General features: G+C 64.9%; 1 protein-coding gene across 4 annotated transcripts in view; it reads left to right on the top strand.

The window, feature by feature from the left end:
• The window catches only part of IPO13 (importin 13), a 45,636-nt gene extending 21,747 nt beyond the window's left edge, over positions 1–23,889 (top strand). The window contains exons 5-20 of one of the 4 annotated variants that reach the window (XM_067567870.1): positions 955–1,121; positions 1,495–1,615; positions 3,688–3,835; positions 4,216–4,397; positions 5,592–5,618; positions 6,129–6,263; positions 6,946–7,089; positions 7,465–7,545; positions 8,964–9,101; positions 9,596–9,692; positions 11,561–11,613; positions 20,982–21,048; positions 21,182–21,240; positions 21,760–21,849; positions 22,148–22,329; positions 22,631–23,889. In XM_067567870.1, the coding sequence (XP_067423971.1) occupies positions 955–1,121; positions 1,495–1,615; positions 3,688–3,835; positions 4,216–4,397; positions 5,592–5,618; positions 6,129–6,263; positions 6,946–7,089; positions 7,465–7,545; positions 8,964–9,101; positions 9,596–9,692; positions 11,561–11,613; positions 20,982–21,048; positions 21,182–21,240; positions 21,760–21,849; positions 22,148–22,329; positions 22,631–22,727 (1,788 nt within the window). In that variant the 3' untranslated portion in view covers positions 22,728–23,889. Of the gene's footprint in view, positions 1–954; positions 1,122–1,494; positions 1,616–3,687; positions 3,836–4,215; positions 4,398–5,591; positions 5,619–6,128; positions 6,264–6,945; positions 7,090–7,464; positions 7,546–8,963; positions 9,102–9,595; positions 9,693–11,560; positions 11,614–11,722; positions 13,626–20,981; positions 21,049–21,181; positions 21,241–21,759; positions 21,850–22,147; positions 22,330–22,627 lie in introns of those variants that run through there. The other 3 variants (XM_067567869.1, XM_067567872.1, XM_067567871.1) reach the window with 3 other exon arrangements.
• The last annotated feature ends 435 nt before the right edge of the window (positions 23,890–24,324 follow it).

The raw sequence follows: 24,324 nt of genomic DNA, 5'->3' as shown, positions 1-24,324 counted from the left end.
ATGCCGTCCCTCGCGCTGTGCCCGGGCCTGGAGTCTGTACTGCCTGCCCCAGGGAGTGCCCCCGCCGCCCCGGGCGGTATTCACCGGCCCTTCCTAGTGATCAGATGCCGTCTCGGCCGCCTCTTTCTGCGGATGGGGGTGGGGAGAGAATAACCCGATGGCCCGAGGAGCCATGGCTGGGTCTGGGAGCGGAGCCGACAGACGTGTCTGTCTCGCTCTGTCCCCGGCTGGAAGGAGGCAGCAGAATGTCACCGACAAGGTAATGGGCTATTTTTAGCCCCTCGCTCAGCCTCTCTGCTCCTGCCTTCCCTTCTGCTCTGCCGGCTGCCGAGGTGCTGTGACGGTGGCAGCCGAGGAGGGGTTTTGTGTGCCGGCCGCTCTGACGCCCTCGGCCAAGTGGCTGGTCCCCAGGCAGCCCCGAGGGGGGGGAGTCCACATCAGCCCCCTGCTGTCTCCCAAGGAGCGGGGACCCCTCTGGGCGTGGCTCTGAGGGTGCAAGTGTGCATGGGAGGAGGGTGCCTCTGAGCCTTCCCTGGCTCAGCCGTTTGCGTGCAGGGGGCGCCCGTGGGATTGGGACGTGGGGCAGCCCAGAGCTCAAAGAAGAGCATGCCAGGGGGCTTGAAATGGGCTGGTGAAGGCTGGCCAGTCTGCCAAGGCCCTTGGCCTCTCCTCCAGGGGCACTGCGTCTAGACGGCCCCACAGGCACCCAAGAGCCTCCCTGGCTGGGGTAGTGCTGCATTATGGCAGGGCTCTGGCTTCAGCGAGGTCTGCCAGGCCCTCGAGGGGCCCGTTTCCTCCGCTGCGTTTATAAACCGCTGTCGGATACCTGGCTCCGAGACCCCCACTAAGCCTGGGAAGGCGCTGAGGGCTCCCTGGATGTGGCAGGTGGGCTGCGGCACTGGGGTCTTGGCTGCCCCCTCCTCGCTGAGGTGTGGTTTGTTCCTGCCCTCCTAGGACGACATCCTGTCCTTCGAGCCTGAGAAGCAGGCCGTGTACCAGCAGGTGTACCGGCCCGTCTACTTCCAGCTGGTGGACGTCCTGCTGCACAAAGCGCAGTTCCCCTCCGACGAGGAGTACGGGTTCTGGTCCTCGGATGAGAAGGAGCAGTTCCGGATATACAGGTAGAGCTGGGGCCATGCCCTGGGGGGGGTCACGGCACCTTCCTGCCTGGAATCGTCTCCCTTCAGGGCGCAGGAGGAGAGCGTGCGGGGGGTGGTGGCCTGTCCAGGAAATGCGGCGCCCCCAGGGATCCCTGTGCATGCCAGTGGGCACGTGGCTTCCTCGGGGCAGTGCTGTGGGGCTGTGTGCGGCTGACCTGGGGGTGCTGGTTGCTGGGAGTACAGAGCAGTCTGGCGGAGGGCCAGGGCTCAGCGGGTGGTGGCGTTGCTGCCTTCTCTGCCCTGCAGCTCTGCCAGGGGCCCAGACGCAGCGCTGGGGCGCCATGGGAAGGGCAGGCAGCATGTGGTGACTCCTGCGTGCGCTTCCCTCCGCCAGGGTGGACATCTCCGACACCCTGATGTACGTGTACGAGATGCTGGGAGCGGAGCTGCTGAGCAGCCTGTATGACAAGCTGGGCCGCCTCCTCACCAGCTCAGAGCAGCCGTCCTCCTGGCAGGTGAGCGAGGTGCTGCGCTGGGCCCTGGGTCTCCACCCCTCACACAGGGCTCGGCACAGGAAGGGGGACAAACACACCCACCTGCTCGGAGAACGACGCGCACAAGCTGTTCCCCGGCCCTGGGGCACGACTCAGGCGTGGGCCGGGGGGGCGTCCGCAGTGCGCACAGTGCCTCGTCCACAGGGCTTGCTAGGGTAGTGAGTGGGCCGGGCCAGCATCCGCTGATGAGGCAGGAAACTCCTAGAATTACCTGTCCCCTGTGGGGTTGAACAACCCCTTTCCAAAATCAGTCAGTGGTCACCTGTGCCCCAGGGCCCGGCCCTGCCCTGCCCTGCCCTGCGACTGCCGCCTCCTAGCCCAAGCTTCTCCTCGCAGGCTGTCACCAGCCCAGCCCAGGGCCCCGCGCCGGCCAGGGCCGTGTGCCTCCCACGTGTGACACTCCTTGGGGCCGACGCTGCCTTGTGAGCTCGCACACCCACATGTCAGACGTGCTCAGCGTGTGCCCGACCAAGGAGCAGCGTGTCGGTGTCTGCAGCTGGTGACCTGCTTTGTGTTGGCTGCAGGCAAAGGAGGGTCTTGGTGGAGACCACCCCCTCCAGAGCCCAGCGCCAGGCCTAGCTGCCCAGCCTTGGGTTCCCCGTAGTGGTGGGAGTGTCGCAGCCTCTCCCAGGGCCTGGGGGCAGGAGCTCCTGGGGAAAGCTGCGTCCGTGGAGAGCTGTGTTCATGGAAGAGACCCGGCTCCCTTAGCAGAACAGTCTGCGCCAGGCCATGCGAGCTGGCCGAGCGCTGCCAAAGCGTGAGGAAGTCCGGCCCCTCGGGCGTCAGGCAGGCCACAGCTGGTGGGCTTTGGTCCTGTGCCCGTCCCTGCTCTGGGGACAGGCTGTTCCGGAGCCTCCAGACCCTGCCCGCCAGCCTGTCTACCACACACCACCACCTGCTGCTGTCAGGAGCTGGGTGTCTGGCCGGGGGTGCCCCTCTACGCAGGGTGTTCTCCCGTCCCCAGTAGGTGAAGGCTGCACTTCTGGTGCCGAAGGGCTGGGGTCAGCCCCTGTTGCCGACCCTGGTGCAGCCGTTCCGTCCTGAGAGCCATCCAGCTTCTCCCCGCAGTGTTCCCAAGGCAGCCTGGTTGGCGTCACGCCCTCTTCCCACCCGCACACGCCTGCCCTTTGGAGAGCCGGCTCCGGTGCTGTGGGATAAGAGCCGGGGAGGGCCAGGGCCTCCCAGTCAGCCGGCCAGGCGCCAGCGGCTGCGCTGTCTGCGGGGGCTGATTCACAGTCCAGGTGCACGTCAGGGCAGTGTCAGGCCCTGGCTGTATGGCCAGCACGCGGCAGGACTCCCCACGTTCCCCTCTGGTCTGTGCCCGGCTGGCCAGGCCTGTGCGGGCAGGTGAGAGCCATATGGAAGCAGCTGTGGCTCTGACTTTTGCACCCGGCCACCTGTCCTTGCTTTCTGGGCGTTGCTACTGACCGACCGTGTGGAAATTACCGGGGGCAGGGCCCCTGGAGTCCTGGCAGCTGGGAAGCAGGGAGTGGGGCTTTTGGCCTGGGGGCAGTGGCTGGTGGGATCAGCTGCTTGTGCTAAAGGGAAGTTGGCACTGGGGTCCCCATCTCTGGGGCTGACTCTGCCCTGCGGAGGGGAGGTCAGCGTGTGGTGGGAGGCAGCATTCTTCCCAGGGAGGACACCGGGCCTCTGCTTTTCACAGCCTAGCAACCCCGCAGCCCCCTGCTGTCCCCTGTCTGGGCTGCCCCCAGCCCTGCCGGCGCCCTCCCTCCCGACCCGCAGCCCCGGCTAGCCCAGCCCCAGATCTCCCTCTTCTTTCCCACCTCGCTTGCGCTCAGTGAAACCAGGCGTCCTTTTGCCCAGCTGGGTAACTCTGTTTAATTCACCAACCAAACCCCAGCAGTGCGCAGAGCTGGAGCTGCAGATCTCGGCACAGGTGGGGCTGCCGCACCCCCCCCCCCATGAGCCCCAGGGCTGGAGCCTGGGCGGTGAGCGAGGTGGGGTGCTCCTGGGGCGGTGGGAGCAGAGGGGCTGGGGGCAGGCTCTGACTCGGCGTGTGTCTGCCCCGGTAGCACACAGAGGCCTTGCTCTACGGGTTCCAGTCCATCGCCGAGACCATCGACGTGAACTACTCCGACGTGGTGCCGGGCCTGATCGGCCTCATCCCCCGCATCAGCATCAGCAACGTGCAGCTGGCCGACACCGTCATGTTCACTATCGGTGATGGGTCTCAGGGAGAGGGGCCGTGGCGTGTGCACGTGGGGGAGGGAGGTCGCCCTGCAGAGGAGCTGAGCACCCAGCCAGCACCCTCCTCCACTCAGGCTCCAGCTGCCCGGCCCTGCTGCTGCGGGACTGACGCTGTTTTCCTCCCCGCATTGGGCTGTGCCCGCAGGGCCAGGTCTTCTGCTGCCGTTACGCCAGGCTGCTTGCCTCCCTTTGCCTTGCCCACTGCCGTTCCTGGGGAGCCGGGCTGTGACTGGCTGGGCTCTCCCGCTCAGGGAGGCTGGTCCCAGGGAGGGGAGATGAGGCGGACGAGTGACGCGTGGCGCGGCGGCGCAGCCCTGCAGTCGCTGACCCTGCCTCTCGCCCGCTGTGCGCAGGGGCCCTGTCCGAGTGGCTGGCCGACCACCCCGTCATGATCAACAACGTGCTGCCCCTGGTGCTCCAGGCCTTGGGCAACCCTGAGCTCTCCATCTCCAGCGTCTCCACCCTGAAGAAGATCTGCCGGGAGTGCAAGTACGACCTGCCCCCCTACGCCGCCAACATCGTTGCGGTGTCCCAGGTAAGGCGCGGCCGGCAGCCGGGGGGAGCCCGCCATTGCTCTCCCAGGCCGGCTGGAATCGGAGGGACGGGGGGATGTGGGCGCAGAAATGGACTGCGGGGCAGGAAGTGGAAGCTGGGAGCACCGGGGAGGCCGCTGAGCAGTGACGCCCGCGAGGGGTCTGGGCTGCACTGAATTCAGTCTGGGCCCCTGGGTGCTGCATTCGGCGCCCCAGGGCTGTTCTCCACGCCCCGTGGGGGTGCCCTGCCCCCCTTCTGCACCTTCCACACGCCAGGGGGCTGCTTCCTGAGCCCCCGAGGAGGCATCTCCCAGAGAAGCCCAGCCCTCCTTCAACGGCCTCCTGAGTGCTGGGCTCCCTCTGCAGTGCCCCAGTGGGGTGGGAGCTCCCTGGGTGCCCCGTGCCGGAGATCGGCCGCTGGGCAGTCTAGGATTGGCAGCAGAGGGGCTTCGTTTGCTCCTGTCCAGCCCGCGTGCTGCCTGGTGCCTTGCCCGGCCCAGCGCTGCCAGGGCCCCACCGCAGCCTGCGCGTGAGCAGAAATGGCAGGCAGCGGCTGCTAGAAGGGGAGGCAGGTTGCGCCCCTGGAACACCATGCGCTCTGCCCCGGCACACCTAGCATCACGCCCCCCGCGGGAGGGCCGGGGGTCTGGAGGGCAGTTTGAGTTGTCCAGCTGCGTAGCTGGGCGGGTAGCCCGGGCCACAGCGTGGGGCCAGGAGCAGGGGGAAAGCGGCGACCGCCCAGATCGGCTGCGGACGTTCCTCTGGGCCGTGGGCGGGACTGGACGGGCCAAGAGGGGCGAGTCCCTGGGGCCTGCTGCCTGGCCGTTTCAGCCCTGCGGTTGTGGGCAGGGGAGACTTTTGGTCAGCTGCACAGCAGGCTCTGACGGGGCTGCGCGTGCGCTCCTGGGGGCTGCAGCATGGCTGGTCTGCTCAGCAAGCTGGTGTCCACAGGCAGCCGGCGGGGGTTTGCCCCCTGCCAGCCGGCCGTGCTGTCTGAGCCAACCCGCAGGTCTCCCCAGCACCCACCGCAGCCCAGGGGAGCAGAACCAGCCTGGAGAGCCCCTGTCTTGGCTCAGCACGTCTGCCGGGGGCAGGGTGGATTGACCTCCTGCTGCTGGGTGGGCGGCTGAATGCTGTCAGCAGCTGTAACAACACTGCCCAGAGTCAGCCTCCCTCCCTCTCTCTCCCCCCTTCAGGACGTGTTGATGAAGCAGATCCACAAGGTAAGGCGTGCTCCTGCCCCCCCGCCCCCATAGTGCCCCCTGCCCCAGCCTGGCGTGCAGAGTCACAGCTCAGCGTCCTGGCACCGTCGCGAGGTGGAACGGGCGGCCTCTGCTGCCCACCTCGTGGCAGCAAACCCCAGTGCAGAAAGGGAAGCACCCTCTAGAATGGGCCTAACGGTTGCTCGGACCTCGCCGCCTGTGCTTGCCCCCTGCTGCCCTGTGCGCTGCCCCCCGGTCCCCTCCCGACAGGAGCCTCTCCCCCACCCATGCAGCAGAAGGGGGATCCGGACAAGCAGGCCCCAGAGATGAGCTTGTGGAGCCAGGCAGCAGCCAGAGAGCGCCTGTTCTGTGGGCGCCCCTCGGGCCCAGCCAGCACCGCAGGAGCCAGAGCGAGGCCCCAGCAGCAGCGTCTCTTAGCGATGCTCTGCTGCGATGCGCGCTCAGGGCAGGGCGGGGTGGCCAGAGTCGGGGTGACAGGCTGGGCTGTGACCTGTCCCCACATCTCTGCAGACGAGTCAGTGCATGTGGCTGATGCAGGCTCTTGGCTTCCTGCTGTCGGCGCTCCAAGTGGAGGAGATCCTGAAGAACCTGCATTCTCTCATCACCCCCTACATCCAGCAGCTGGAGAAGCTGGCTGACGAAACGGTGAGTGTCCCACCTCCTTTCCCGTCCCTGGCTTCGTCCTCCCGCTGCTGATGCCCTGGCCTGCCCAGCCGGACCCCCTCCCTCCCGCCGGCTTCCTTTGGAGCGGGGAGGAGCTGCTGAACTAAAGGTGCTTTTCGTCCAGCCCCATGTCAGACCCAGCTTCCCCCATTGCCGGGCGGTGCGGGATCCTTGCTATGGGGCTGGGCCTTTGTGGTCCCCTCTCCCCCGGCTAATCTGAGCCTCCCCCTCCGGGCTCCCATGGGCCAGCAGTCCCTGGCCCCTCGATGTCATTCTGGGTCAGCACCTGCCTCTGCCAGGTGAAGCCCATGCCCCCATCCCTAGGGCGCCATGGGGCAGACGGGCTACGTGTTAGTTCTGCCACGTGGCGAGGCTCCCCATCTCCGGCTGCTGACTCACACCAGCCAGGGGGAGCCTAGGGGACTCCCCACAGTCACGGAGGCTCCTCGGGTCAGCTGGGGGTGTGATAGTAGCAGGGTTCAGAGGGAGGTGGGTGGTGCAGGAGCTCCCCTCCCCTGTCCAGCACACTGGCCCGTGATCACCCCCGGTGTGGGAGTGAGGCCCCTTGGCGTGGGCGGGACCTGGTGTGGTTCTGGGCTGAGAGGCATGTCCTGGAGTCCGTCCCACGCCCAGCCGGGGACTGACGACTTTCCTCCCACGACAGCCCAACCCCTCCAACAAACTGGCCATCATCCACATCCTGGGCCTGCTCTCCAACCTCTTCACCACGCTGGACATCAGCCACCACCACCACGACCACGAGAGCACAGAGGTCAAGAAGCTGCCCGCGCCACAGGGACCCAACCCGGTGGGTGCAGAGTCTCACTGCCACAGAGCAGCGGGCAGCTCGGGGGGCATCCGTGCTTGCAGCCCCACCAGCCACACCTGCTTCCCCATCCCTCCTGGCTTCTCCTGCCCTGCCAAGGATCCCCGTGGGCTGGCCCAGCCCTGGCTGCCTTGTGCTGTCTCCATGCAGGAGGAGGAGGGAAGGGATGTCGCAGTCTCTGAATGCCCCAGGGTTCGGGTCTGAGCCTTGTTTAGCCCTCCAACAACACCCCCCCTCCCCGCAGAAGTGGGCAGAGCCCTCCTGGGTGCCCCCCCCCTGCCCCAGCAGGGGAGCCTGGGTCAGGCAGCTGGATGGGTGCAGCCCCAGCGACTGAGCCGCCCCTCTCCTCCCTCGCAGGTGGTGGTGGTTCTGCAGCAGGTCTTCCAGCTCATCCAAATGGTTCTCAGCAAGTGGCTGACGGACGCCCAGGTGGTGGAGGTAACGGGGGCCATGCCCTGCTCTCTCCCAGTGCTTGCAGGCTGGTTGGCGGGGCTGAGCAGGGCGCCGGTGATGCCGCCAGCCGCCTGCTGTCGGCAGAGCCCTCCTGGTCAGCCTCAGGCCGTCGCTGTGCCCCGCTGTCCAGCATCCTGGGCACTGAGACCAGCCTGCCTGCCAGCTCGGCCTGGCATCATCCTGCCCTCCATCCCAGCCCCACCCTGCCCGAGTGGGGAGGAGCCAGGGGCTGCGTTTCCTAAGCCCAGAGGTCGTGGTGAATCCCCACTGGTGGCAGCGCTGTTCTGGCTGGAGTTGCTGGGCTGCAGGGTGCTGGCCTGTCTCCTGGGTGGGTCTCTCTGGCTTTTGCATGTGAGGGGCCCCGGAGGCAGCCCTACGCTGCAGTAGTTTCACGGGTCCCGTTTGCTCTGCACCAGTGGGGCAGGCGAGCAGCCTCGCTGAGCTGGTGCTACAAAGGGCCAGTCATAGATTCCAGTGGAGACGTGCTGGGGCAGAGGCTGGATCTTGGTGCAGAATGGTAGGAAAGCCACGACTGAGGGGCATCGGTGGCGCTGGGGCTGGGGGGAGGCCTGTGCTGGGCTAGCAGGGGGCTGCGGGTTGGGGTTGAGGGGCACAGGCAGATCTGAGCGGGGGAGCCCAGGCTGGGATACTGGCTGGATGGAGGTAGGTGTGTCGCCAGGGAAGTTAGTCTGCAGGATGCAGCAAGCTTCGCAGTCTGGCTGATCCCTGAGTCTGTAATGCTGGCCCCTTCCCTCCCTCCGAGTCAGTTCTCCCCTCCAGTCTGCACTGGTGGGGCCACATCTGGAGTACTGTGTCCAGTTTTGGACCACCACTACAGGCAGGATGTGGACAAGTTGGAGAGAGTCCAGCCGAGGACAATGAAAATGATGAGGGGGCTGGAGCACATGAGTTATGAGGAGTGATGAGGGAACTGGGCTTGTTTAGTCTGCAGAAGAGAAGAATGAGGGGGGATTTGATAGCAGCCTTTAACTACCTGACAGGGGGTTCCAGGGAGGATGGAACTAGGCTGTTCTCAGTGGTGGTAGATGACAGAACAAGGAGCAACGGTCTCAAGTAGCAGGGTGGGAGGTCTAGGTTGGACATTAGGAAACACTTTTTCCCTAGGAGGGTGGTGAAGCACTGGAATGGGTTACCTAGGGAGGTGGTGGAATCTCCGTCCTTAGAGGTTTTTAAGGCCCGTCTTGACAAAGCCCTGGCTGGGATGATTTAGCTGGGGCTGGTCCTGCTTTGAGCAGAGGGTGGGAGTAGATTCCCTCCTGGGGTCTCTTCCAGCCCTCATCTTCTCTGATTCCCTGACCGGAGCATCCCGCTGTCCTGGGGCTGTGCTTTGAAGTGCGGGTCTTGCAGCCCCGGTGCTCACGCGGCCCCTGCTGTCCCTGCAGTCCGTCTGCGCCATCTTCGAGAAGTCCGTGAAGACCCTCCTCGACGACTTTGCCCCCATGGTTCCCCAGTTGTGCGAGATGCTGGGTCAGATGTACAGCACCATCCCCCAGGCGTCAGCGATCGACCTCACTCGACAGGTATGCGTCAGTGCTGCACAGCCTGGCCCATGGCGAGGGCCAGCGTGTCTGGGCGCTCCTGGACTTGCTGTGTACACGCAGCCGGCCTTGCCCATGAGAGAGAGAGAGAGAGAGAGAGACTGGCCCCTGCCAGGCGCTGGGCCAGAGAGCTGGGGCCAGAGCCCCACTTGCGGGTTTTGCTTCTCGCCAGCTGCCCCCCTTGTGTGTCCCACACAGGCCCCTGCTGCTCTGGGCTGATCCCCCCGGCCTTGGAGACGGTCTCCATGTCGAAGAGGCGGTCCCGCGGCTGCTCCCTTGGTACCGTGGGGAAGGCAGGTCCAGTCTGGGAGCAGACGGCATCGCTTCGGGTGCTGGGCTAGTGGTGGGCTAGAGCGCGTGCCACTGCCCCCCTGCAGTGGGCGTGATGGGGTGAAGCAAGCTCCCTGCAGCCCGGCTGGGTCCCTGCCTCTGGAGGGCCGGGCCAGCCGCAGCTTCTGTCCCTCTCTCTCTTTCAGCTGGTTCACATCTTTGCACATGAGCCTGCCCACTTCCCTCCCATCGAGGCGCTCTTCCTGCTCGTCACCTCCATCACGCTGACCCTCTTCCAGCAAGGTACGTGTGGTGCAAGCTCTCCCTCTGCCCGGGGCGACTGGCAGCCTCTTCCGTGCATGGGCTCTCCGGTGTCTTACACCTCGCCGAGCTAACGGGGACACCGCCGCTTCTGGGACCCCTCCCCTCCCCTCCCCTCCAGCCGGAAGTGACAGGTGTCTCCTGCCCCGGGGGCGGTCCTGTGAGCTCAGGCACCCGCAGAGAGCGCGTCCCACTGGACCGGGGCACGTCAGGGTTGGCTGTGCCTGCAGCAGGGAACGGCCTCGCTGGCAGGGGCCAGCCGTCGCTGTGCTGCTCTCGTGGGACCTGTCGCACTTGCTGACCCCAAAGAGTTAATGTGAGGCTGGTATCGGGGTTCTTCTCCCAGGCCAGTGGGGCCTCTCGTCCCCCCCGGGGCGGGGGCAGGGGCGGGCACAGAACGGGACACGTGAGTGCCAAGAGACGTCCCTCTTCAAAGCCCCTGCTCCCCCCAGCCTCCCTCTTAGAGTCCTGCATGAAGGCGGGGTGCGGGGAGGTCCCATGGGCTGCCCCAGAGCCGGGGTTCCTTGGGGCAGGGTCTCTTGCTCTCCGACACGAAAGCAATCGGGGGCCTACAAAGGGGAGTGGCCCCTGGCCCGGCCCAGAGCTGAGCACTCAGGGATTCTGCTCCCCTGGCGTGGGGCAGAGTTTGGTGCTCTGGAACCAGCCCTCTCCGCTTTCCCCCCATCGTGGCATCGGTGCACGGCCCTGGGGCCTCTCAGACCATGTCAGCTGTGCTGTGCGCTGCCCCGGATGGGCTTGGTGACGCAGCCAGCCCTGCACCGGAGCACAGAGCACCCTCGAGGGGCTGGCTGGGGCGAGGGGCCGGTGCAATGGTGTAGTTCTGGGTCTCTGGCGAACGGGCTGGGCCTGATCCTGCTCCCCTTGAGGTCTGGGCAAGACTCTGCCGGTGTCAGCAGGAGCAACCTTGGGGAGAACATGTCTGAGCCCCGTAGACTCCTCTTGGCCCAGGCCCGGTGGCTCCCAGCTCCAAAAGGAGCAGGCGGCGGAGAACCTCGTTTGTTTCAAAGGGCTGGAAACGAGCACGGTCCAAAGCCAGCACCAGGGGAGCCCGCCTGCCCAAGCGCTGCCCAGCGCGCCCTGCCCACGGGCCCTTCCACGCCCTTCGGGAGCCTGGGGCCCTCTTCTGTGAGCCGAGCAAGTGGATTCTGCCGTGTGCGCGCTGGACGTGCGCACAGGGCAGCTGGACTGAACGCCTGACCTGTGTGAGCGTAGAGAGGCTTGTGCAGGATGCCAAGGCAGGGCTGTCAGTGGCTGTGAGCGCTAGGCAGCAGCTCTCGGAGTCGCGAAGCCGGCGAGGGTCGCTGTGCCGGAGGCTCCCCGCGGGAGGGTCGCTGTGCCGGAGGCTCTGCTGAATCAGGCATGCGAACCTGAGGTTTATCATTTATTTGCCGTTATTTTTCAGGGCCAAATGTTCTTTGCAGACGCCCGTTCAGCCCCCCCAATGCGAACGCTCTAATTCTCCTTGTGGAGATGGTGCCAGCCAGCCCCCGCTCCTCCTCCCGCTCCTCCTCCTCCTCTCCGAGGACACGAAGCGCTCCTCCTGGGTCTGCAGCACCTGGGCGCTTGGCTGCACTCCCCGGGGGCTTCGGAGCCTTTCCTTTGCGGTTTCTTTCTGTTCCTGGGTTCTCCAGTCTCATGATTTTTGTATGTTTTGTTTCTTTAACTTGCTTCAAGCTGCTCATGTCCCCCTTCCTCTCCCCCCTCGCACCCTCCCCGTCCCCCACACTCCTGTTTTCACTTGTAAATTCTTTCCGTACCACATAACTATATGATGTTGAGTTGCTGTTTGTATGATTTTCTCTTCAGTTACATCTTTATTATATTTTTAGGGCCCAGGGATCATCCTGATATTGTTGATTCATTTATGCAACTCCTGGCACAGGTGTGTTTTAGTTTCTTATTCATTCACTTTCTGTTCTCTCTCTTTCTCTTATTTAATTCAATTTAAACCTATTTTTAGCTTTCTGTTGACAACGTTTTTTTCCTTTTAGTTGAATATCGAGTTTCTCCATCTGTTTCCGTGGAAGTTGAAAACAAAACATTCTTCTTTAGTTCCGGGTTTGCGCCAGCCCCCGGGCAGTGCCCTGCTCCGCGGGCAGCCGAGGAGCTGCGGGGCACGGCCGGAGCCAGGACAGGAAACCTCGTGCTGCTGCTGCGCTCAGACCTGTTCTAAAGAAAATTAGAGCGTTTTCCACTCCCCCGCCTGCCTCTCTGCCCGCTGGGAGGTCCTGTGGGGCTGAGACAAACCTAGCTAGAGGGCTGTCTCGCGGGGAACGGTGCTCACCCACAGCCATGTCAGCGCAGCCCCACGCTGACCTCGGCAAGGCAAGCCTCCTGCAAGGGGTTTAATGTGGAGCCGTCTGGTGATGGGACTAAGATGCCTGTGATGGCAGCTGGGCCCCAGCCCACTGGGCCCCGGGAACCTCGGGTGTCCCGGGCACAGCCCTAGCTGTTGGAGGCAGGGATCCCTTCTGAGAGCGCGGCATGTGTCCTGCTCTCACGCTGGGAGCAGTGCTGGGCCCTGGCTCGCGGAGGCTGAGACCTGAGCCCAGCTGGGCAGTGCTGCACTTTGAGGGCAGGTCCTGAAGCTCCGTGGGGAGAAGCGGCTTGGCTCTTTGGCATGGGAGACAGGGCTGCCTGTCCCAGGGACGGCAGAGTGGGTGTCTGCAGGTCTCTGACACTTGCTGGCTGCCCCTCTTCATACCTCTGGGCTCCGTGCCTTTCTCTTGGCTGCCGGGTCTCGAGCGGAGGGAAGCCTCCTGCCAGCCGGGGCCTGGCCACGCGGGGCTTTGAGAGCTCCGGCTTTGTTGCGCTCTGTTGGCGTGGAAGTGTGAAAGGCCGCTGCGCTGGGAGCGTGCTTCCCCAGAGGCAGCGACAACCACTGCCGGGGGATTGTCCAAGGCAGCCTGGCTGTCCAGACATCGGTGATTGGAGAGGCTGGCATGGGGCTGCACTGCTGCCAGCTGCGAGGGGGCAGGGCTCTGTGTTGTGCTGGTGTGTACACACCTGTCAGGGATGCTGGCACCTCACCCCAGCCCTAGAGCCAGCTTCCCAAAGGGAACGTCTGACGTCCTCAGCCGGAGGGGGCGGAATGGTCTGTGCAGCTGCAGCTTCCCAGGACGGGGGACCCCCCAGGACCCTGGAATTGGCCTGGCCTCGTGGTGGGTTTGAAGAAAGCCTGCCAAGGCTGGCCGGCCTGCCGCTCTCATCTGTGAGCTGCATGTCACGCGGGGCGTGAGGTCTCTGAACTGGCACGGGTGGAGCGCTCGCAGTGGCCAGGACGCTGCAGACACTGGCCGTGGGCTGGCTGGGCAGTCGATGGGCTTGGGCCGGACACAGCGGCTGTGATCAACCCCATGGCCCAGTGACGCGCGGACTCAGCGTCGTGGGCAGGGCCAGCCTGACTGGTGCACTTGCTGCCGCCGGGCCTGCCGTTGGGAGCAGCTGCTGCTCCAGGTCTCCAGGAGAGCCAGGCCAGTCAGCGTGTCACAGCCCCGGCCCGCCAGGAAAGGTCTGCCAGGCGCAAGGGGCGGTATGCTCCGGTGCCCAGCCTGCTTGGGGAATGCTGGTCCCAGCTGCTTCCTCTCGTCTGATGTCCTTACAGCCGCTCTGTCTGCATCCTACGGTGATGCAGCAGTGCGTGTCTGAGCCCCACGAACGCCTGGGTGGAGCGCACACTCGCCAGTGCCCCCGCGCTGAGCTGCAGGCACAAGCATCTGGCCTGCGCTGCTCCTCGCTGGGCTCCTTTCCCCCTCCTGTGGTCTCTAGCACAGAACAAGAAAAGCCCAGGGCTTTGTTCTCCAGCTGTGCGGCTCCCCCCCCAGCCAGCTGAGTGTCTGGGCTCTGGAGTGCAGAGGTGTTGATGGAGGGGAGTGCGGCTCTCAGTGCTGGAGCCCGGGCAGGCGCCTTCTGCCCTGGAAATGTGCCCACTGCTTTCAAGTGCGGAAATGGCTGGTGCTGGCAGGGGCCTGAGAGTCACCAGGGCCGTTCCGGCAGCCCGCCTGAGCTCTTGCTAGCGCTCCCGGCTACCAGGAGCTGAGAGCAGGCCACGGTTCAGCTTGTCCAGTGTCTGCTTTCACCTGCCGTTTCCCCTCTGTAGATTGCTGCCGGTGGGGGGAGCTGGCAAGGGGTCGGGTGGGGAATTATCTTGCATTTCACAGGCTTGCTTTGCCTGATGCCAGTGTAATGAAAACGAATACATAACGTGGGGTTTTGGAACTTGCCTTCCGAACCCAGCTTAGTTCGACCCAGCGGCCTCCTTGCATTCCCGCCTGCCGCGAGAGGGCGCTGTTCATTTCCCTCCGAAATCCATAAGCTAGCGGTGAGAACTGAGAATAGTTTGCGGTCTCCGAGGTCTCCCAAGCCGCCCTGACCCCGCCCGGGTGCAGGGATGCAGCAAACGCACAGCCTGAGGGGAGAGCAATGCTCGTGGAGTGGCCTCCAGCCATCCTGGATAACACACACCTGCTGGCCTCGCGGGGCAGGAATGTGCACGTTTCTCTGGGCATCGGCCCCAGCCCCACCAGGCTGCCCGCCCAGCCCCCAGGAGCCACTGCTGACAGCTGGCAAGCTCTGCTTCTACTGGGAACATCTGCTTTGTCTGCTGCTTTCTTCTGCCTGCTCCAGCACCTCTGTCCTTGGGGGGAGGACTCGGCACCAGCTGTGACTGTCGGGTCAGGCGGGAGACGCAGCGACTGTGCCCACCTCTCCCAGAGCCAGCCTCTGCCTGGGGGTCAGTTTGATGCCTGATGTCCCCATTCCCCTGGCCCGTCCTCGCCCCTCTCCGGCAGGCCTGTGCATCCCCCTCTGGGACTCCAGCCTCCCTTGGGGCGGTGGGCACGGATTACTCCACCGCGCTTGGTACGTCTGAAAGCTGCACGTTTTAATGCCGTCTCTGTAGCTGCCGTTTCTTCCCTGGCCTCATCTTCCTCTATACAGAAGGCCAAGGCAGCGCACGCCACATGCCCCAACCCGATTCCTAGGACTTTCCTTGTGCAGGGAAAGGCAAAATCTCCTCCCCACCTCAGAGCTGTGATTCGAGGAGCTGGTCTGACGCTGTGGGTCCGGACACCCTTGCTGACCACAGGTTCAGCAGGTTTCTGATGACAGGTGCCCCCTGGCAGAGGCGGAGGAGCTGGCCTTTCCCGCTCCAAAGTTCCTGGGGAGGGTACTTGTTTCTGAGCATTCAGAGATTTCACAGAATTCAGCCTAATCTGACCTCCTGCGTTGCACAGGCCAGAGAGCTTCCTCCCGCGTTGAGCCCAGTGACATGAAACATCCCGGGGTGGAGAATCCACCGCTGCCTGGGTGCTTTGTTAGAAACCTGGGCCTGATCTCTGACTGAATTTGTCTGGCTTCCGCTGCCAGCTGTTGGGCTTTGCCTGGCCTCTCTCTGCTAGAGTAAAGGGCCCTGTAGCCGCTGGGATTTCCTGCCCGCGCGGGTCCCGCAGTCGGAGAGTCAGCCGGAGCTCTTTGTCTCTCACTGGCAGGCCTTCCTTCCGGCCCTCCAAACGGTTTTCTGCCTCGCCCTGCACTGTCTTCCGTTTTCCTGCCCCCTTGTACAAATGTGGGCCCCAGCTCTGGGTAGTGCGCCCATGTGAGCCTCACCCGTGCTGGGTACAGAGTCCGGTCCCCACTCGACCACACTCTCTGCTCTTCTGCTTACACACCCAAAGGTCGCTTTATCCCTTCGTGCACAGCGTGGCACTGGGAGCTCACGTCGAATTGCTTGGGATCCTTTGTGCCATTGCTGCTTTCCAGTCTGCGGTCTCTGTTCCCGGGCGTGTGACTTCGCGTTCAGCTGCATTAAAGCACACCCTGGCTCACTGTCCCCGCTTGCCAAGCGACCCAGCCGCGGAAGTCCAATCCTCATTCATCAGCTAACATTCTGCCAGGCTGTGCCACCCACAGATCAGCGCAGCAGGGATTTCGTATTCACTGTCAGATCACTGATGAAAACGGTGACTGGTGTCAGGCCTAGAACCGACCCCACTAGAGACGCCCCATTCCATGAGTCGCCATTGACAACGACTTTGTGAGACCTGTCAGTCAACTCCTTTTGTGTCAGAAGACAATGCGATGGGAACGGCCAGACTGGCTCAGACCAATGGTCCATCTAGCCCAGACAGTAGCTTGTGCCAGATGCTTCAGAAGGCATGAAAAGAACAGGGCAATTCTCCAGTGATCCATCCCTGGCTGTCCAGTCCCAGCTTTTAGCAGTACTTTATTTAGTAAATGTAAGTCTTGTTTATATTTATTATAATAAACCACACCGTCTAGCTGCCAGCCTGTAGGACTATTACACACCGGAAGGGAGAGACCAACATGCCCACTGAAACCTTGGGGTCCCATGTATTAACCGCACTGTTTCCAGACCAGGGACTTTTATGGCACGTATTGGGAGCAGAAAGAGAAGTGAACCAGTTCTTAACCTGCTTATCATGTGCTTTCTTGCAAGTGTCTAGTGCTAGTTTATAGTCTGATTTCCTTCTGGTGCTAGGCCAGACATCTACAACTGTCTAAATATTACATCTGTGCACTCACCTTTCTCCGCCAGACTGCCCTGGTGCTGAAGAATGAAATGGACTGCTTTCCAGGGAGCCAGCCCGTCTGCATTGCTACAGCCTCATTCTTGGTCAGCTGCACCCAGGCCGACTTGCTGCTGTTTCGCCTGGCATTGATGTCTCCGCCTGAGCTAAGCGAGCCGCTGAGCGTCTTGGCCATGTGTGCTTCTGGACCTTACAGAGCAATGCGGCTGCCTCGGGCCCAACGCCATCCAGAAAGTTTGGGTTTCTGGCCGAGGGCTCCACTCCCTCTAAGGGCCAGTGGGCGCACACAGGATTGGTTGTCACCAGCGTGGGGCCTCGAAGCGGCAGTAACTGGCATGGTCACGTTGAAGGCTTCCCATCGCAGGCCACCGAGGTGCAGCATCAGGCACTCAAGGCTTTGCTCTGTAGAGACTTATGCCGGACCCCCTGCCCCCTTCTCACCTCCTCCTTGTCGTTACGCTGGCACCCTGGGATACGGCTCTTAACCCCTAGCCTGGGGAAGGAGGAGAGGCCATGGGGCAGCCTTGTTCCCACTGGCTCTGGCTCATTTCAGCTGAGCCGTCTGTCATCAGCTGGGAGAAGAGGACTCTGGCTCCTTCCCAAGCTTTCAACCATCTTGGCGCCTGGTTCCTGGTGCAGCAGAGCCCCTGCCTCCCATTCAGCAATGCCCCCAAGAGGCCAGGCATGTTCCCAGCCTGCCTCTCGGGGCCCCATGTCACAGGGACCCTGTCCTGCCGGTGAGGTGCCTCCAGCCTTCCTCCTGAGTTGGGCTGCCCCGTGTCTGACCTGAGGGCGCTCTCCACCCTTGTCCAACGGTCTCTGGGATGGTGGCTGCTGCGGAATAATCTGACACCAGGGAAGCCTCTTCTCCAGAATCCCGGTGGATGCCAGCCTGCACGAAGGGAGCGCTGCTGGAGCATGAGCTACGTGCCCAGGCGCAGAGCAGAGGCCCTGCCCCTCTGCACTTTCTCCACGTCCCTCGATTCAGGCAGGACGCCACCGTTGGATGGCGGGTGCCTGTCACTGCCAGGGCAGCACCAAGAGCTTCTGCCTCCACATCTCCTCCAAAGCAAAGAACGCCTTTCGGACCGCCGGCCACCTACACCCGAGGGGAGCTGAATGGCCAGGCAGCAGAGCTCTTCACTCAGCTGAATCCTGCAGCGCCTTTTCCCCACGGGGCCCCTTGTGGGTGGCCTGCCGCCCAGCTCAACCTGCAGCTCCCGGTGTGCCAGCCAGCCACGGCAGCTGTGCACCGGCCCATTCCCTCACTCGGGGCATGGGCAGATCTTTCCCTAGGTAGATCAGAGGGGTCTGCGTGGGTAACTTGTCTCCCCCACCGCTCCGTCACGTGCCAGTCCGAACCACGGCCTGTGTCCTCGGAGACTCTCTGGTGGCAGAAACCGACGCTGCCGTGGGATGTGGAGTGCCTGAACGCCACAGGCTGGAGGCTGACGGATGGCTGCTCCCGTGCGTTGAGAGGGAAGCCAGGCAGCCCGTCTGCTCTTTCCATGGTTGGAGACGCAAAGCCCATGTCCTCTTCAGCCCTCCCTTGTGGGCATGATAGTTCCGCTGGCTGGCTTCATGGGGGCTCGGCTCTGGTTCCTTGTAGGTGCCCGTTGCTGCCCTTGGAGCTCAGCCCCCGAGTCCGTTCTGGCAGCTTGTCGTGTCTCAGCCGCGCACAAGGACCGCTAGAGACGTGCCCTGTCAGTCCGGCCTCTTGTGTTCTCGCCCAGGCTCCTCTGAGCCTCCCGGACAAGCTTCCCCCGCCATCACCTCCCCGGGGCAGCTGCTTCCATGAGGAAGGCGTGGGGCTAGGAACCCTTCGGTTTAGCGCCACCTCTCCCACCTGCCTTGTCCGTCGAACTTGCGGCTCCTTCCTTGTGCCGTATCCGTCCTCCAAAGGAAACAGCTCTGCCTTGTCTGACAGGACAGCCCAAGCCAAGGGCGGTTGCTTCTCCCATGGGCACTGCACGAACGGCTCCGATCTCTAACTGGGTCAGGGCAGCTCTCCCGGAGCCCCGTGCAATGTGCCCGCAGCCGTCTCCCGGAGCTGGCTCGCTGCCGTCGGCCTTGTGCTGAGAACTCCGCCTCCTGCGGCCACAGCTGGGAAGCAGCATCCTGGTCCCCTGGTCTGTGCATGGGCCTTCTTCTGGGGTGGCCTGCACCACTGCAGCGCCTCCTCCCCGGCCCCTCTTCCCTGGGACCTTGGGCACCGGTGTGGCCCTAGGGCTACGTCTGCACAGCAGCCCACCGCTGGCACCTGGCCCGGGTCAGCTGGCTCAGGCAGGGGGCTGGGAAGTTGCTGTATAGACATTTGGGCTCAGGCTGGAGCCTGGATTCTGGGACCACGCGAACCTGAATGTCTACACGGCAACGTTACAGCCCCACAGCTCCAGCCTGGGTCTGCTGACCTGGCCCTGCCGTGGGTCTTTTATTCCATCTCAACGTGCCCTCAGAGGAGCGGGACAAGGCCCGGAGAGAATGTGCACATTCCTGCATCTGCACCCAGGTGGCTGGAGCTGTCCGCATTGCTCTGGGTGGGGGAGGCCAGCACGCGGGCTCAGCACACGGGAACGTACTCCTTGTTCTAGGACAAAGCGAGGATGTGAATCCCTGACGTGCACACTCCACGGCATGGGCACGGATGCACCCGGGCACTGCATGTGCCCACGTAAGATCATCCCCGTGTTAGACTGAGCTCTTCCCACGGCATTAATCAGACACAGCAGGGAAGGCAGCTGCCCCAAACCAGTGCAAAGAAATGTGCTGTGCTGGCTCGTTTGTACCACGCCTGGCCGTGGGGAGCTCTGCCCAGGTAGGTGGCTTTCCTTCCTCGGGGCTGCGTCGCTGGACGACTCCTGTAGTAGCAGAGACCTTCGTCTGTGCGATGTAAAACGCTGGTTAAACGTAACCTGGGGCAGTCGCAGCAGCAGCTCGCGCAGGCGAACCGGTCCCTCACTAGAGTCTGGTGTCCCCAGCAAGGAGCGGAATATCTGCAGCGACTCTGCTGGGAAAGAGGGGCCTCGGTCCTTGCACTTCAGAGCACAAAGCTGGGGCGAGAGAAATCCTTCCACGGCGTCCTACAGGGCAGTGCAGCTCCGGCCGCTGCCGTGATGTGGGGAGGGCGCTGTGCAGGGAGGGGCCAGTGAATTATCGTACTTGTTTTTAACACTAGACGGCCCAGCCTTTCCCACTGACCAGTGACACGTGGCCGCTGGCCGGCGCAGTGTAAGGAGAGCAGCATCCTCTCGGTCCATACACACCTGCATAACCAGAGCCAGTCACACCAGAACAGCCCTGCTTGGCAGAGAGCACGGCTCCTGGCTGGCCTGGGGGCTGAGCCGTGGGCCAGTCACCGCACTGGCTCAGGCACGGGGCTGCGCTCGGCAGATCCAGGCCGGGGTCTGTCTTGCCCGGTGCTAGGCCTACGGAGCTGGTGAAGTGGGGCGGGGGCTAGTTTGCTGGGATTTCTGGCGGGGGTGGCTGCTCTCCGGGGGAGGGGTTGTCCCACGCAGTGGGGGTCACTGCAGCAGGTGTCTAGGGCCTGCGTGGGCCCCAGGAGCTGGGCACGCAGCTCGGCAAGAGGCTGGCCGAAGGCCTGGCCGGGGGAGAAGCCAGTTTCCCGGCTGGCGTTTGCTTGCTGCCCTTGCCGCGTTGCTGTGTGGAGGGGAGCGCGGGGCCTGTCTGCGGGCGCGGGCAGCGGTGCCTCTGAGCAGGGCGAGACCTGCAGCCGTTCTCCGGTGCTGCAGGGACTGGGCCGGGGAGGCTGGCCGGCCCCGCGCCGTCCGTGGTGCTGATGGGCCGGGCCGGGCAGTAGCCAAGCCAGGCTTCTCGTTGCAGGCTGTGGAAACAGCAGGAGAAGCTGCCCTCCACCTGGCCAGTCCCTCCTGCGATGGGAAGCCTCTGGGCTCAGGAAGCTTCTTGCCTCCTGGCCTTTCTCCCACGGGGGCAGAGGCCCTGCTCCAGAGGGTGCCAGGCCCACGCTGCAGCCGGGCTCCCCAGGCTCCTCTCTGGAAGCCTGCGTCTCAGCGGCCGGTGTTAGGCTACCTCCGCCCGGCTGGCTTGTCTCATGCCGGCTCGGCTCGGGCGTCCCTCCCACGGCGGGGAGCAGCTGAACAGCAAATGTCTGCGCCGCAGCACAGCCGCTGGGCTCAGGCTCATCACGCGTCAGAGCCGCTTGGTGCTTGGGAGCTGCCAGGCAACCTAGGGAGGTCGTCGTCCCCCCCCCCCCCGTCCCCCCCCCCCCCCCCCCGATCTCCTCCCCCAGCCCCGGAGCGAAGCGTGGTGTGACGTGCAGCTCTGGCGGTCTGCGGAGCAGGGCCGCTGGGACCTTGCTTTCACCTGGTGACCTCCACTGGGCCCCAGGGGAACCCCGCGTTTCATGCGAAAACCTGGACGATTCTGCCCCGCCCTGCTGAGCCGGGCTGGGCCCTGCCGCGCGCCGCGGTGGGCAGAGGAGAGCTCTGTTCACGACCGTGGGCCCGGAACTCGGCTGTGGCCCGTCTGCAGTGCCCGGGGGGCCACCAGGCCGTGTCTGGTGGTTGTGTCTGGGGGGCAATGGGTCGTTTCCCCTTTCTGCAGCGTGCAGCCGGCAGCGCCAGGTAAGTGCCCAGTGGCGGGGCAGCGCTGAGCTCTGGGTGCCTCGGACCCAGCCGGCTAGCTCTGCAGAGCTGGTTACTCTGGCTGTGTGTGTGCTTTGCAGGCTCTCAAAAGGAAGCCAGCCCTGTTCCTGTGCAGCAGCCTGGACGTGCCAGCGCTGTTCCAGTGCGGTGAGTAGCCCTGGCCGCGGCCAGCTCCGAGCACCGAGGACACTGCCTCCCCTCGTGCTGGCACTGCGGGGCCGGGGGCCGGGGAGGGGTGCTGGGTTTCCTGGCTGCTAACCCCCGTGGTTTCTGCCCCCAGGTGTCCTCTCGCTGAAGTTCCCCGAGGCCTTGACCGTCAAAGCCTCCTGTGGCTTTTTTGTGAGTAGTATGGCTTCCCTGGCCCTTCTCCCGCCATGGCGGGTGCTGGGCTCACAGCTGCAGGGTCACTGCAGGAGGCAGGTGGGGGAAGCTGCTCACTGGCCCCCGGGCAGCCCAGCGGTGGGAGCTGAGTGGGTTTCCACCTGGGCACTCGCTGGCTCTGCAGGGGGGCGCCCAGCCAGGCCTGGCCAGTCGGCGCAGATAACCAGGGCTTCCCCCCTGCTGCAGCTGCCTGGAACCAGCCGGGTCCCCTGCGCCCTGGGGTTGGCTGTCGTAACCAGCCAGGCCCTGCTCCCAGCCGTCCCCCGTGGCGCTGTTGGCGTGGGCAGGGGGCTGGCACTGCGTGGGCCGTGCAGTGGCCCTGGGTCGCTGACCCTGCTGCGACAAGGGCTGGAGGTGAAGCACTTGGGGGGCTTCCAGGCAGGTGCCCTGCCCACGCCCTGGGTGGGTGGAGGGCAGCTCTCCACGCTCGCTGCCTGGCGCTGCCTGACGGGCCGCTCTCCCTGTGTCCCGTTGCAGACGGAGCTGCTGCCGCGCTGTGGAGAAATCCCCCCCGTGGGGCAGGTGGTCCATGACCATGGCAAGCTGCTGCTGCAGGCTGTGCTGGAGGTAAGGGGGCCGGGCCCCAGAGCTGGGGGAGCGAGGCGGGTTTGGGGCAGAGCCCGGGGGTCGGGGCATGTTCTGTCTGCCAACGAAGCCTCCCCACAGCAGGCCTGGCAAAGCGCTGAGCTCTCCCTGCATCGGTGGCTCCCCCTCTCTGCTGGCCCTGGGCCGCGTTGCGGGTGCAGACTGGGTAAAGCTGGGCCAGGGCTCCCCCCAGGAGGCAGGCCTGGAAATCCGGCCGCCGGCTGCCGCTGCCAGTCCACTTCTGGTCTGGCACAGCACTCAGCAGGGTCTGTCCCCGCAGGGCGTTGGGGGCCAGGCCTCGCGCAGCCTGATGGATCACTTCGCAGAGATCCTCTTCGCCCTGAGCAAGCACTGCTTCAGCTACCTGAGCGTCTGGCTGAAGGAGGCCATGCAGCAGGAGGGCTTCCCCTCCGCCCGCGTCAGCCCGGAGCAGAAGGAGACCTTCAGCCAGCAGATCCTCAGGTGGGACCCCGCACCGGCCTGGCCTGGCTCCGCGCCACCCTGATGAGCTGGAGGGGGGGCGGGGGTGCCCCTTGCAGGGGCCAGCTGATCCCAACCCTCCCCGCCCAGCTCCCCAAGGGGCGCCCCTGCCCGCCCAGCTCTGTGTGCCAGTCGGCTCCGCAAGGGGCGCCCCCGGCTCTGTGCACCGCCCCGCCTGCTCTCCCTTTTGTCTCTGCTGCGCCGGGCCGGCTCCAGGCCCCGGCGAGTGGCAGCCGTCTCTCTCCGTTCTGTGGCTGACGTGTGCCCGTCTCGCTGTTAGCAGGGAGCGCGTGAACAAGCGGCGCGTGAAGGAGATGGTGAAGGAGTTCACCCTGCTGTGCCGGGGGCTGCACGGTACGGAGTACACGGCTGACTACTGACCCCGCCGGGAGAGCAGACGGAGCGCCCGGGCCAGCTCTTCCCCGCACGGCAGCCCCCGTCCTCCCTGCCCCGCTGTGACCCGGCTCGTAGAATGACCCTGCACCTAGAATTACCCCGCTCCGGACACTGCTCAGCTCTGCTGGGCCGCATCTCGTCGGCCGGCGTCTCCGTTCCCACAGCATGCTCCCCCCGGCAGGGGCTGGGAGCGCAGCGGCAGAGCCTGCCTGGCAGCAGGCTGCAGGACGGGGCCGGGCGGCTGGAGGAGACGGACCCGGCGCAGAGACTGCCCTTGCTGGGGCTGGGCTGCCCGCCCGTGCCCAGCTCTCTCCGGGGGGCGTCTGTCGGCTGGAGTCGCAGAAGGAGGCTGCCCTGTAGCGTGCCCAGCGTGGAGACCGTCCTGCACCAGCGGGGCCTGGCCTCTGGCCCTTTGTATGTTGTGGTTGGGGGGGGAGGCCCTGCACCTAATTATAGTCAGGATATTTCTACCTGGCGGCTCTGGTTCTTCTAGCGCCCGGGCTCTGGGCTGCCCAGCTCTGGGGGCGAGACACCCCCAGAGCCAGAGACCCCCTGCGCTGGCACGTGCTGCCCTGGTGCCCCTCTGCACAGGCCTGCGGGGGGGGGAGCTGCTGCCTGCCGGGGGTTGTGGCTTGTTGCCTGGTGCTGCTGTCCCCTGGCCCTGCCCAACTCTGGCCAGGCTCCAGGGCCCTGAGGAACGAGAGAGCCAGAGGAGCCGCGTGAGGCGGGCGCAGGGGCCTGGCTCTCCACTAGCGGCCGTGCCCTGGCTGGGCAATCCCAGTCTGCCCCGGGGCAGGGCTGCAGGCCCTGAGAACGGCTCGTACTGCACCTCAGCACAGCACGCAAAGGCTTGTCCGTCTGTCCCTCTGCTCTGGCCCTCTCTGAGGGGGGCAGGCCTGCTGGAGCGGCGCGTGGCGCCCCGGCCTGGAGTTGAATTTCCTCTGGCTTGAATTTCCTCTGCAGGGGCTCAGCCTGTGGGGCTGTCGCATCAACTCAGCTAACCCCTCCCTTTCCTTCGCTGGGGCTGCAGGCTGGCGCTGAGGCGGGGCTGCCCCACGGGGCGCAGGGCCGGTCACCTGCCTGGAGCTCCCTGCCCCGCCCCGCCCCGTCAGCGCCGCAGCCTGCTGGGCAGCCTCGGCTCGCTGTGTGTGGGGGGGGGGGGGGACACAGCCCCCTAGGAAGCGGGCGTAGCTGGCGAGGAGGGTGGGGGGGCAGAGGGGGCCCCCTAGCCTAGCGCACAGAGCAGCCCCCGGCGGGCCCTGCCATGCAGGCTGCAGCTGCAGCTGCCAGAGCCCCCCTGCCCCAGCTAAGAGCAAGGGGAGGGGGGCAGCCAGCACAACCCCTCCCCCCCACGCAGGACGCTGGTTATGGTGCCTGCTCCCACCTCCAGGGCAGCCCCCCCTCCCCTCAGGACTCTTCTCCCCCCCGTTCCAGGGAGAGGAAGGGGACGTGGGGCCAGCCCCCTTCTTCCCCTCCTCACCAGGGGCCAGGAGCAGGGCAGCCCTGTGACACCTCGTGCCCCAGCCTGGCAGGGCCCCTGGGGAGCAGCGAGTCCGACGTGCACCCCACAGGCCAGGCTCC

Source organism: Emydura macquarii, unplaced genomic scaffold (assembly GCF_026122565.2).
Source record: "Emydura macquarii macquarii isolate MOO-44397 ecotype Brisbane River unplaced genomic scaffold, CSIRO-AGI_Emac_v2 contig_2805, whole genome shotgun sequence".
In the NCBI taxonomy this organism is placed as follows: Eukaryota; Metazoa; Chordata; order Testudines; family Chelidae; genus Emydura; species Emydura macquarii.
This window is presented reverse-complemented; position numbering and strand designations above follow the sequence as displayed.